At 53.6% G+C, this 12,891-nt stretch overlaps 6 protein-coding genes across 6 annotated transcripts; 3 read left to right on the forward strand and 3 right to left on the reverse strand.

The window, feature by feature from the left end:
• Positions 1-132: 132 nt before the first annotated feature.
• On the reverse strand, positions 133-2,580 carry M431DRAFT_507229 (hypothetical protein). Its single transcript, XM_024918935.1, has 2 exons — positions 1,842-2,580; positions 133-1,727 (listed from the first exon to the last, which is right to left on the reverse strand). Exons 1-2 carry the CDS (start codon positions 2,117-2,119, stop codon positions 293-295), a joined length of 1,713 nt encoding a protein of 570 aa, XP_024775232.1. The 5' UTR covers positions 2,120-2,580; the 3' UTR covers positions 133-292.
• Positions 2,581-4,670: 2,090 nt separating this feature from the next.
• M431DRAFT_403658 (hypothetical protein) lies at positions 4,671-6,752 on the forward strand. The gene is made up of 8 exons (XM_024914886.1): positions 4,671-5,092; positions 5,193-5,218; positions 5,328-5,364; positions 5,438-5,508; positions 5,571-5,593; positions 5,664-5,820; positions 5,924-6,024; positions 6,088-6,752. Exons 1-8 carry the CDS (start codon positions 4,945-4,947, stop codon positions 6,596-6,598), a joined length of 1,074 nt encoding a protein of 357 aa, XP_024775233.1. The 5' UTR covers positions 4,671-4,944; the 3' UTR covers positions 6,599-6,752.
• Positions 6,753-6,908: 156 nt separating this feature from the next.
• M431DRAFT_507232 (hypothetical protein) lies at positions 6,909-7,611 on the forward strand (the record flags this gene model as incomplete). The annotated part of the gene is made up of 1 exon (XM_024918936.1): positions 6,909-7,611. The coding sequence occupies one exon, from the start codon at positions 6,912-6,914 to the stop codon at positions 7,323-7,325; it is 414 nt and encodes a 137-aa protein (XP_024775234.1). The 3' UTR covers positions 7,326-7,611.
• A 251-nt stretch (positions 7,612-7,862) lies between these two features.
• On the reverse strand, positions 7,863-9,590 carry M431DRAFT_493995 (hypothetical protein; the record flags this gene model as incomplete). The annotated part of the gene is made up of 2 exons (XM_024917187.1): positions 7,863-9,032; positions 9,099-9,590. The coding sequence occupies 2 exons, from the start codon at positions 9,588-9,590 to the stop codon at positions 7,863-7,865; spliced, it is 1,662 nt and encodes a 553-aa protein (XP_024775235.1).
• Positions 9,591-9,832: 242 nt separating this feature from the next.
• Positions 9,833-10,177, reverse strand: M431DRAFT_481081 (hypothetical protein; the record flags this gene model as incomplete). The annotated part of the gene is made up of 1 exon (XM_024915929.1): positions 9,833-10,177. The coding sequence occupies one exon, from the start codon at positions 10,175-10,177 to the stop codon at positions 9,833-9,835; it is 345 nt and encodes a 114-aa protein (XP_024775236.1).
• Positions 10,178-11,769: 1,592 nt separating this feature from the next.
• M431DRAFT_403757 (hypothetical protein) lies at positions 11,770-12,624 on the forward strand. Its single transcript, XM_024914887.1, has one exon. The coding sequence runs from the start codon at positions 11,957-11,959 to the stop codon at positions 12,407-12,409; it is 453 nt and encodes a 150-aa protein (XP_024775237.1). The 5' UTR covers positions 11,770-11,956; the 3' UTR covers positions 12,410-12,624.
• The last annotated feature ends 267 nt before the right edge of the window (positions 12,625-12,891 follow it).

Below are 12,891 nucleotides of genomic sequence, written 5' to 3' on the forward strand. Positions count from 1 at the left end.
ACCGGAGATGCGGCTCCAGATAGTCCTTGAAGGAGTAAAAGTCGGGCATTTACTGCGAATACAAGGCCAGCATAGTCGCAGCTTAGTAATCCGTTATTTCAATAGTCCCGAGCTCAGCTGAGCTGGTTCCGCGTACCTGCCACAATCTGCATATCTGCTAATCTACACGTGCACAACACCATTCCAAATGGCACTTCATCTCTTGAATCAACATGAACTAATCATCTTCATGAGCCATTCAACTAAACACTACTACTGTTACTACTACAACTAATCAATTAAACTCAACAAATCATGACTGAGTTCTGCACATCCGGCCATTCTCCGCAACGGTCCAAGCCTCGCTACCCACGGCGGCCCTCGCATACAGCAGACCCGTGGGGTCATACTTTTGCTTAATCTTGAGCAGCTGTGGATAGTTGGCGCCGAAGAAGGTTTCCTGGAAGTCTGGCTGCTGAAAGTCAGCCTCGTTCATGTAGGCACCGGCACCGGGCGTAGCTGCCTCGATGACGGGCTGGACAACGTTGGTGATGGTGTCCTGCGTGGCAATCATGTCCTGGAAAGGAACCTGGAAGCTGTACGGCAGTGTCAGCGAGACCTCTACAATGGACGATCGCCACTGCGGCAGCACGGCGTTGGCATTGCCGCCGCCAAAGTGAGAAACGTTGAGCCCGACACCGATAAAGGTCACGCCGAGCTCAACTAGCTTCTGCGCTGTCGGAGAGAAATTCGGCAGCACGGAGCGGGGAATCAGTCGGCCACCAAACAGGTCCGTGCCGACCTGGATGTTGCCAGCGGGAAGCGGGCCCCAATAGTTCTGGAAGTGATCAAAGTAGCTGGAGAACTGCGTGTATGTGGGCGCCAGGTCGATGTTGAGTGCCGCCAGAGCGTCAACAAAAGGCTTCAGGATGGCTTCAACCTCGTCTTGCGTCTTGCCGTATGCCGTCATGGCAGGCACCTGGAAGAATCCTGGGCCGAAGAAGTAGATGATCATGACACCCGAATCCACAATGGCTGGCAGAGCGGCGTGGAAGGCGTCAATGACGGCGTACAGTGTCTCATTGGAAGTGGTGTCAACGGCGAACTTGGAGCCGCTGACAATGTTGTCAGGATGGGCTTGGAAAACCATGGACACTACAACACCATAGTTGCCGCCGCCGCCGCCGCTCAATGCCCAGTAAAGATCATTATACTGAGTCCGGGTGGCAGTCACGAGCGTTCCGTTGGGAGTCACGACATCATATGAGAGGGCATTGTCGGCTGCCAGGCCATAAATGGTGCTGAGAGCAGAGTGACCGCCTCCTTGGACGTATCCTCCAGCAATGCCAACACTAGGGCATTCTCCCGTCACTACAATTAACCCAGCTGCGTGTGCTGCCTCGAGAGCTTCAAAGCCCTGGATACCAGCCCCAATCTTGAGGGCCTTGCCGGTGTAATACTTATCGCTCCAGTCCAAAACCTCGGTGTCCTTGAGATAATGAGTCCAAACAGAGAGGGCGCCAGCACCAGTTGAGCGGCCGTTATAGTCATGTCCCGTGTTGCGGATGACGAAGCGGATGTTGCGCTGCGCCGCGAATTTAAGCGTTGCTGTGACATGAGCAGCCGTTGACACATTGACCGCATATCGCACATAATTGCCGAGAGTGCAAGGCGTGTCAGCCGGTTGGAATGGGTCGCAGCTCGCATTCGCGAACAACGGCGCCATGACCGACGACGACGAGTTGTAGCTAACAGATTCTTTGTCAGACGATGTCACTGGCAAGCGGTACACGTGCATCCGGGGAAGCTAGACAAGAGAAGAGCAAAACAAGAAGAGCGTCTCTCATGCATATACCACTTACTGGATTGGAGAGAACAGCCAATTGTCCTGCAGAAACTGGCACTCAGTCTCATTGTAGGATGCACCGTGGCAGGGTGATCCCAGAGGAACCGTCGCAATCAGACGCCCATCAACAGTCTTGTTGAACGCGGCCCAATCACTGCTACTGGGCCAGCATGCATCGCCAGGGAAGCATTTGCATGACGAGGTTGATGTAGACGAGGTTGCGGGCGCACAGTTGGCGAAGCCTGCAAGGCTCGCAATAGCCAAAAGCGCAGAACCTAGGTTACTGCAATGCATCTTAGGATCCCGGATGTGCTCCGTGTGGCGAGAGGGGAAAGAGAAGCTGAGGAGTCTGAGCTACACATTCGGCGAGATGCGCGGATCTGTGGACTTTTATCGACACTTTGCCACGATTTAGAGGTCCATCGATCTTGGCCTGCATACGCCCATCTCGGCATTCCACGTGCCGGTCTAATCATTCTACTGCTCTTTACGGCCGCCTCATCAGTCGATAGTCGAGATGCTAATCAAAAGACCTCGATGCGCGGGCCTCAGATCCCACGTTGCCAAGCCCGCGGCCGCTGCTCTGTTCAGTTGCTCGCTTGGACTCAAGGCCCCCTCTTTCAAGGTAAGCTGGGGAGCAAGACCGCCTTTCTCGGCGTACTGATGAGAACGTGACCCGAGTAACCCGGCGGAGAAAGCATCATTGGCTAGGCTAAAGACAAGGGAGCTCACATTTAGGGCAGAGGAGAGAGAAGTAGAGAGAAAGAGCTGAAGAAACAGCTGAAGAAGGAGCTGGGGCCACGTCTTCCTTTAGTACCCAGTCTATGCGGGGGTTCTGCTTCGTTTCGTTGTCTCTTTTTCATGTGTCAAACATGTTGCCGATTTTGCTTGGGCCTTCAATGCGAGCTGTGAGGTGGTATTCGAAAATTTCGCTATTCGCCCCAGGACCGGCAGTTGACGCGGACGATGAAGAAAATTTCCGGTGAGTTCTTGAGTCTGGACCTCGATCTCGAACCTACCCGCAGAGGTAGCGGTGCTACATTCCCCTCTTCTCACCGTCGCTCTAGAAGCTGTCGTGTTGGGATGCTGCGCGGGCCGCGGTCTAGCACTACTGCGGAACTTTCCTAGTGCTTTGCTTCTGCTCCTTGAAAGATCCCTAGTGCAAATGAGAGAATTCTGCTCGATCAAATTAGGCAAAGATTAACAAGCTGGAGGTCTCTCCTGCATGTGGACAGGGATGTAGTTCAGGGACAAAGGCCCCCAGGTCTTGTTATGTCGTATTATGGCAACGGCACTCGTGCCGTACACAAAAGGGCACAGAAAAGCACGTTAAATGACGGCTGCTTGGATCGTCGAATATCGGTTCAATGATCATTTATTCGGCCTTGGGTCCTACTCTCACTACTATCCCCCACCTCTGGCGATCTACCGTTGGCGGAACCGTATCCTCCCGCCGCCAACAACGACTACTCTGAACTACGACTCTTCTTGGATAAGACCGCGCTGTGGCTGCCGGCTCTTGAAAGCGGAGTTCCGGTCGACCAGGGGTACGGAAAAGATGGGGAAAAGACACATTCGTCCGAAGCCCAAGTGACTGAAGACGCACGAAGAAGCCTCAAAGCTGAAAACCCCCCGTCTGGGGAGCGGACGAATTCTTGGTAAGCAGCATGAATGCAGTGATCACGCTTCTCCTGTAGGAGACTGGGCTAAACAATAGCTCTTTTTTCTGCGCAAGGCTATGCTTCATGTTGAATGGCATCATGGCCAGCAGATCAGATCTCACAAAATTCGTCAGGCGATGCATCACCTCGACGTTCTGACTAAGCTGTCGTCACTGCAGCTATCCCTGGTCGCATAAATGCAGCTTTCATCGGCGAACCAGCTCCCCATGTATGCGTAGAATCAAAACCAGTCATCTCCGAATGGGCCAGCTGCCGGTCGGGGCGACCCCTACAGGTGCCATGGCCCTGTTTTTCTCTCTTACCTATTACGTGCAAGAATGCTACCCTCCCAAGGACCTCGGATTCGTGGAATACGGCTGCTACGCCCGTTGGAAGCCTGCACGGAGGAGACGAAAGGACGGATTGGTACGTCGTACGTCGTAAATAGGAAAGAAAGACGAAAGCAGGTGAGAGCTGCATTGCTTGTAGATGCGTCCGTAACACAGGGGAGAACGCTGTTCTACGTGGAGTACCTCTCATCTCGACTATTCGCTTATGCCCTGAGGCACGGGCAATGAGAGAGGACAGGTATACAGGTCGCAGTACGACGTACAGGACAGGAGACTTGTCAGGCCCAGGCGTGTGTGAACCTGTAAGATGTCCGGCTCTCTCCGCTTAGAAGCTAATGTCGCAGTGCTAGCACAAAACGAATAGGCTAGAGTATAGAGAGGCCAATCCAATACGGGGGCAACAGCGAACAGTAGCAATGAGGCGGGCGGTTTTCTTTCCTTACGCGGCACCGTGACAGGGAGTGCAAGAAGGGAAAAAGAAGCATGGATCGGGGGTTCCAGAGCCTTGGAAAATGACATGCGGCATTGACAGGCTCTCTCTCTGGGTCGGCAGTCGACATCCCTTGTCAGCCCTCCATTTTCCTTTTCATTTTTTCTCACTCCAACTTGTTTGGGGAATTGGACGCAGGCCTAGGTGACATTGGGACTACTGCTGGGTGATTTTCACTTTGTCTGCGTCCTCCATTGTTTCCCGTCTTCTTCCCTTCCCTGCTGCTTTAAACCTGTCTAGCTGCAAGCCACCTTCGCCGGAACCGACTCCGTCAGGAGTCCACGATGCATCTTCAGCTGGCGGCTCTTGACAAGTTGCGTTTCATTAACAGTTGGATCTGGACTTCTCTTGGGTGAGGCAGAGTATAATATCCTGGGGATCTCCCCGTGCGGCACAGACGGGCCCCCTTCTCGCCCTCGTTCTCCTCCCTGTTCCGGCAGCTCGACAATCTGGATTTGAATTACTTGCTTCTCATTTCTTACTATTAATAACTTTTTCCCTTTTTTTCATGCGTTATGTAAAAACCAAGAGTCCCCTACTTCTACTACTATCACCTCTGTGTTCTCAGGCGTCTGGCGGGCTTCCCGAGCTTCTTTGAAGTTTGGTCAGGAGAAAGCCATGGCGTGGGCGTACAATACGCCTGACGGTACGCCGAACAATGGGCCAACCATTGTTGCCGTTGCACTGTCTGTGACGGCGCTGGCTCTTGTCGCGCTGTGTCTGAGGATCTATGTCAGAACGAGGATTACAAAGGCGGTCGGTCTGGGTACGTATCTGAAAGGGGCCCTTGGCGATCGTCACTGCGGCTTCGTTTCTCGGCTCTCTTGTGGGATCCGATAGGTCAGATGCTAACTAAAGACACACAGATGACTGGTTGATCATTGCTAGCTGGGTATGCGACCGATTGAACGTTTCCTTTCGATTAACCTCGTCCGGGTGGTTTCGAAGGAAAACTCTCGTCTACTGGCTGGTCCACTGACTCGAATTGGGATTGGAAACAGATTGGAGCCTGCGGGTACACTTCAGCAACTGTCGTCCGTATGTCTATCCCATTACCCAACCCAGTCGAATGTTCTGGTTTGACAGGATCAATTGCTAAACTGCTCTGCAGAAACGAAATGGGGCCTCGGGCTGATTGAACTCGATACCATGCCGGACGAAAATGTCCTCAACTTTGGCAAAGTACTTTCACCCCTGTCCTTTCTTCCCATCGTTTCCATGAATGAATCATTAAATCCTTCTAGACGCAATATATCGGCGCGCCGTTGTAAGCAAACTCCTCTTTCGGCCCCCCTCGTGAGGGATACTGTTGGCTCACAACTCTTTTGTCTAACTAGCTATGTTCTCGGCATTTGGGGCTTCAAGACCAGTCTGCTCGTATCCTACGTCCGTTTGGTACCTGGGACGTACCGACTGTTGCCCATCTCGATTGCCGCGATTGTTACAATGGCACATATAGCCTTTATGCTGGTTTTCTTGTTCCTGTGTATTCCGGTATGACCAACATCCTAAAACACAAACCCCCTTTTTTCAAGATGCCGTCTATGTTAGGGGTGAAAATGGCAACGAATATATCCTGATGATCTTGTATAATTAGGTCCAGAAGCAATGGGAGCCTCTGGTGCCCGGCCATTGTGCTGATGCGGTTCCCTTTTACCTCACATTCTCGTCTTTGACGATCATCTTTGACGTAATCACGTAAGTTTCTCGCTTTTCTTTCTATACCTTCGACATACATGTCTCCTAACCTGTGTTGGCCAGGCTCGTCCTCCCCTTTCCCGTCCTCCTCAAGCTCCAGATGAAGATCCGTCGCAAAATCGCCCTCCTATGTCTCTTCGCCTTGGGTCTCTTCGTCACCATTGTCCAAATCATCCGCATCCAAACCATCAGCAACCTCTCCAACTACCTCGACTCCGCCGAAGCCATCAAGTGGTCCATTGTCGAGACAGCCGTCGGTATCATCATTGCATGCGTGCCCACGCTCGCGCCCCTCGTCACGTACTTCTCCGAGAAGACGCGCAGCGGTGGCAGCAGCGGCAACACGCCCGCCAGGCCCGGCGCTGAGGGCCCTTATGCACTGCAGTCGTGGCGGGCGACGAAGAGCGGCATGAGGCCCTTGGGCAGTACCGCCGGTGGAGAGAACGGGAGCGAGAAGAGCACGGAGAATATCTTGCAGGGGCCGGTGGCTTCGGTGAGCGAGACGAGCGATACGAGTGAAGTGCCTGAGCCCCGAGGTCAGGCTGCTTCCGGTGCGAGCAGGAGTAACAACTGAGGGTGAAGGTATAAGGTTCTTTTTTTGCTGTAATACTGCTTGCGGGTTATCGAGTACAGGGATGGTTGGTTCTACTTTTGTTTGTATTCATGAAAGTCGTCACGATAAGATATAATACCCAAGATACCCCCCTATCACGGTTGACTGTTAGTACATGGAATGGTCTTTGCAAGAGGGAAAACAATCAAATCAAGTCAGAGTGTTCATACAAGGCTGCGTATATTCAGCCAGTTTGACTGCTCATGCCCTTCTTACACAACTTTAGTATCCAACGTAAACACATCACATTAAGCAGACAGTCATCATTATGCACATGAATAACACCCCTGTTTGCTATACAAGCAGCCTATCAACTACCCAAATAGGAAAATACATCAATCCCTTTTTCAGTAAGCCCAAAAATCAATACCATATACCAACGCAAACCATACAAGCATGGCTAAGTCAACAAACTCACCCACAACATCCATCGCATCAACGTCCCCAAGCACCACAACCAAAGCACAACGTAACATCAACTCCAACCCAAACTAAATCACACCCTCCACCCCCTCTCCCTTCAATAATCCCAATTACCAAATCCAGTCATGAGGCGAAGCGTCTCTCCCTCCTTGTTCGTGGTACGCACCACGCCCAAAGTGATTGGTCGAGTTTCACGCATGGGGGTACCGAGAACCGAGAGAAAAAAAATCTCACATCAGCTGCGTTTTGCAGGGAATGCTGCTAGCACTGCACAAAACAGGTAAAGGAAGAATTCAAGGGAAGCCAGCCAAAGGGAAACCCAGTATGCAAAATTCAAACAGGCCATGCAACCATAGACAGGGGAAGAAGTCTCAAAGCCTCAAGTGCACGCCACACACACACACAAAAGAGAAAACAAAACCAACATGTAGATCAAGTATGTGATCTTATTAAGATAAAGTAGTAGTAAAACAGGGTAGCTAAAAAGGAACTGTGAAGAATGACAAAAGTCGTTTCGCATCCTTAAAGCGCGAAGGGAATAGAGTTTTTTTGGATCTTGGGATAACATTTTTTAACTAGTAGTAATAGTTATGTCCACATCTACCGCATTACAAAAGCATCTCCGTCGTCAAACACATCTCTTAGGACACATCCGCCGTGCCCCGGGTATGATTTCATCACAAAACTGCAGAGGTAGACCATTACCTGCAGCTATCCACCCCACCACGTTATAAAGGAAATAGTAAAAAGGGGAAGAAAAAAAAAAGAACACCTCCTTTATCCAAATCGACGCAGGAAACGCTTAGACCTCAGCGACAGCCTTCTCAATGTACTCACCAGTGCCCATCTGGGCAGCGAAGGTGGTAGTAGGCTTCCACTTGGCAGAGGTACGGGGGGTGGTCTCCTCCATCATCTTGTCGACCTGCTCGAGAGACAGGCCCTTGGTCTCGGGGATGAGGAAGTAGGAGTAGACGAAAGCGCAAGTGCAGAGACCTCCCCAGATGAAGAAGACGGATGACTTCAGGTTGCCCTTATCGGTACCAACCATGTAGGGGGTGATGACGGTGATGATGGTGTTCCACAGCCAGTTGGAAGCGGTGGACAGAGCAACACCACGAGATCGGATAGGCAGAGGGAAGATTTCACCAATGACAATCCAGGCACCGGGACCCCAGGTGGAGGCGAAGAAGGCGATGAAGATGGCGATGAAGGCAATCTGGGCGTTGACAGCGGAGATGTTGTCGGCCAGGTCGGAGCCAGGGTTGCTGGGGTCGGGGTGGGTCTTGTTGAAGCCGACAGTGACACCGATGATGGCGACGAGGAACTGGCAGATAAGCATACCACCGGCACCAATGATGAGGATGGAACGACGACCGAATCGCTCAACGGTCCAGAAAGACAGAGGAGTGGAGCAGACGTTGACCAGGGAGAAGATGAGGGAGATCAAGAAAGAGTTGCTGATGGCACCGGTGGACTGGAGGAAGGGGGTGGAGTAGTAGAAGATGAAGTTGACACCGGTCCACTGCTGCATCATCTGGAGAGAGGTACCGAGGATGGTTCGTCGCAGGTTAGACTTGCCGGTCCACAGAGAACCCTTGAAGCAGTTGGCCCAAGAGCCGAACCAGGTGGTGTTGGGGATCAGAGCACGCTCGTACTCCTCGTTGGCGATAATCTCAGCAAGCTCGTTCTGGACATACTCGGAGTCCTCAGGCTGGCCACGAACACGGGACAGGGAGTTGATGGCCTTCTGGATCTCACCCTTCTTGACGAAGTAACGGGGAGAGTCGGGGAGGAAGAGGAGACCACCACCGAGGATCAGAGCCCAGGGGAACTGGATGGCGATGGGGATACGGTAGGCGCCAGTGTTGGTGAAGTCCTTGGTGCCGTAGACGACGCAAGAAGCGAGGAGGATACCGATGGTAATGCAGAACTGGTAACCAGCGACAAGGGCACCACGGACCTTGCGGGGGCACTGGAAGAGGCAAGCAGGTTAGCAGCTGAGATGACAGGAATGGAGGAGAAACATTGTCCAACTTACAATCTCAGACATGTACAGAATGACAATGGCAGACTCGAAACCGACACCGAGACCGGCAATGAGACGACCAGCGACAATGGGACCAAGAGCGTGCTCGGGAGAAGTAACCATCTGGACAATGACACCGATCATGTAGATGAAGCAGCCGATGATGACGGTCCACTTTCGGCCGATCCAGTCGGAGACGTCACCAGCAATCAGAGCACCGAAGAAGGTACCGCAAGACAGAATGGAGGTGATGAGGGAGGAATGGGGGTCGGTGAGCTTGGTAGCGGCAGCGCCCTCAACGGCCTTGTAGAAGATGGCGGAGCCGTTGACACCGTTGATGTAACCGGAGTCGTAGCCGAAGAAGATACCACCAAAGGAGGCAAAGGCGCACATGAGGTAGGCCTTCCATGTGATGGGAGCCTCGATGTGCTCGACATCCTGGGTAGTGTGGATGCCGATGGAGTGCTTTCGCGCCTCCGCGTTGGTTTCGGGGGCGTCGGACATGGCGTCGAAGATTGGCTTGTTGGGGATTGGAATCTTCTCAGTTCTTGGTGTTGTTGAAGAGGAATGGGAAGAAGAAGGAGATGACCCGGGCCGAGTGAACGGAACGAGCTCTTATTGAGTGAGACAGAGATCGACGAGGCAAGACAGGAGAAGGAGGGAAGGGGCAGGAGGCAGGCCGGCCTTTTTATTGTCGTGACGGTCAGAGAGTTTCCGTCAGTCAGTCACAAGCAGGCAGGCAGAACCTAGAGCCCAGAAGAGGCGGCGGCATCGTCCAAGAGACTCCATGGTGGAGAGGCGCCGTCGATTTGGGGAAACTTGGGCGTTGAGAGAAGCTTCTTCGCACGCCCCTCCAGGTTCTGGATTTGCAGTGACCGGGGGGGGAGGGGGTGAGAGATTGGCCGATGAGCATCGATACTTTCAGTACCTCGAGTTGTTTGCGCGAGTGCAATTACTGGTACTCGTAGCAACGGCTCATGTTCCTGGACCGTCTCGTCTCGACTAGGTACGAGGTTGCAGTGGGCTGGTGGATCGCGGATTGGTGGAGGCAAAAAGAGACGGCCTGGAGTGGCGCTCGGCCTCACCCACATGCTATTCTCCTAGCCTGGCGCCGCATCCAGCCTAGCGTTTGGCCAGCGTTCGGGTCTGGCCTAGCGCTCGGCGTGCTAGAGTTTAAGGCCTTGCAGTGCTGAGCTTACAGGCACCGCAGCGACTCGCGCTCACTAAAAGGCAAATTTTACAGTTGAGTGGCAACTGAATGCGCGTATTGATCTCGTGCAGTCGTGCCGCCCATAGCCACGAGCCGATCTCGTTCGCATCAGGTCAGGTCCAGGTCCAGGTCCAGAGCTTTGCCTCGACGGCATTCTCCGAGTGATGGGCTGGACCGTACACGTACACGGACGGGCAGACGGGACAGCAACAGGTGATTGGCGCACATCCTCATCACGAGCCAAGCCGAAAGCCAGAATCCATTGGACCAACAGAGAGAGAGAGCATGTACATACGAGACACTGACTGACTGCAACCTGGTTTGCCCTTGCACGTCGGAACCATGCCGTGCTGTGCTGTGGCAGTACGAGTACATGCCCGACTGTAAACAACCAGCGCCAAAGAAGATGTACCTGAGCCGAAGAAAAAAAAAACTGAGCCACAGGCACACACAGCAACACCCCCGAAAAGAGTAAGAAAAAGGGGCCGGGGTGGGTGTGGCGCCGCACGCGAGAAGCAGGCATTGTGGCAAGGCACCACATCTCAGGCAAGGGGCCGCGAAAGGAGATTGAGGGGCCCCCCCTGGCCTCTATTTGCGCAGCTGGCCAGACGCGTCTGGGGAAGCCCGCATGGGGATTTGCGGGGCCCGGAGGCTTCTGAGCTACGAAGTACCGCCGACGCAGCCCAAAGACGGCGGCGGGCGCTGATTGGCCGCGGGCTGGGCCCTGGGCTGGACCCCTAGCCAGACGAAGCAGAGAAGCGCCGAGAAGGGCCGGTTGGGGCTCGCTGCGGCCTTTTGCTTGGCTGGGACAATGAATTGGCTCTGCTCATGACTCCTGCTGGTAAATAGTCTGGCGGTGATTCGAAATTGGGGTACACACTCCGCGCATCAGCTTCGTATTTTGGATTCAGCAGCGAATCTGGAGATGGCTTACAGTTTCTTCTGGTGGCTTGCCAGTTACTTATTACTGGTACGGTGGAGGGGCTCCGGCTCGGGCACTAGCGTCGATGGCTCTTGCACTTCAATTCTCTTGTGCATGCATTCATAGTACTTGCCATACTGCAAAGGGCTAATAGGGACTGCTAGGCTCCGTAATGGAAGTCGCGATGGAACTTCTGCGTGCAGTACTGGATGCTAAGGTAGGTGCTACTGTACTCGTAGCTCGCCGGTGGTGCTTTCCATCAATCCCCAGTGACATGCCCATGCCCGCCGGTGACGATGCCAACACCAAGTCCCGGATTAGCTAATCCTCGTAGTCTATGGCCCCAAGGAAAAAATATCGAGGTCCGTCCGTCGATCATCGCTGTCCCATGTCAGATGTCACGTTGGCATGGCGAGACAGACGAGACGCTCGGACCCTTTGCCGTCGAGGTGTGAAAAAAAAACAAGAGCCTTGAAAGAAAAGTCTGATGGTCATGATGCTGGACATCAGTCTAAGCAGCAACAACATCACCAACACCCGCGCAAGCATGCATGAGTTCTGTACTAACCTTGGCCAGACTCACGATCCAACAACTGCATGTGCTAATAATACCAGACTACATGTACAGGTCAACCAACTGGGTGTGCTGTGGGAGTGGCAAGCAAGCGACCAGACTGGAGCTATCGATGCTGACCGGTCGCTGAATACGGCGCGCCGCAAGCGTCGCTCCATGGCCGAATGGCATGGCATGGCATGACCTCGAAATCTTTCTCGGCCTTTTCCATCACGCCTCCCCCGTACTCACTCTATTTTCCCCATGGGCCTCGTGCTGACAGTCGACTCGGCCCAGCGTGGGGGAAGACGGGGGAACAAAAGCTGGAGATGCCACCGCCGGCGCTGCCTCCCAAAGGGCAATTTTCGGTCGTACTCAGCGGCGCTATTCCACCTTTTGGTCCCTCTCCATTTTTTGGTGGTTGGAGTGGGAGGGGCGGCTCTCAGCCCGGAGCAGCGCCCTTCCAGCGCCCTCTTCCCACTGCCAGCGCTCACTCAAGTCACTCCAGGCCTGTGCTGTTTGGTCAAATGCTGGTAATTGACCGAGCTAGGGGCGGCTTGGCGGCCAATTGCACATCGCCCAAATCTGCAATCTGGAGTCATCTCCGAACTCTGGCACAGCAAGCTCTCGAGCATTGAGAAGGATATACGGCAATACGCGGAGTCATGCGCCATGCTATACTCGCTCAATTGCTGTCCTCGTGCTCTGGCTGCTCTGGTTGCCCGCATCACATCGCATCACGGGCGCCTCTTCGGCGGTTTGCCGGATCGCTAGTGCTGGTGTTGGTACCGGATTCGTCCCAAGCACTGGTGCATGTAAGGATCTCGACGGGATGCGCATCCATGGATCGTGCTCTCGCCAAAGCCCTCGTCAGTCACCGCGCGCCCAGCCCATGACCCTCGATCGGATCATGCCTCGCCGTTGTGCATGCGAATTACCAGACAATAACGAGCTACTAGTGGCACGAAGGGCACTCCATCATTCAATCAATCCATCTAGCAATCAATCCTCACACACCGGGTGGGAGTGTGATTCTCGTGCTCGTACATACGGAGTGGTTTGTGACAGATGATGCCGGCCCACGCCAAGATCTGCCCATCAACGAGGCTGACGACGGGAT

Source organism: Trichoderma harzianum (assembly GCF_003025095.1).
Source record: "Trichoderma harzianum CBS 226.95 unplaced genomic scaffold M431scaffold_5, whole genome shotgun sequence".
Lineage (NCBI taxonomy): Eukaryota > Fungi > Ascomycota > Sordariomycetes > Hypocreales > Hypocreaceae > Trichoderma > Trichoderma harzianum.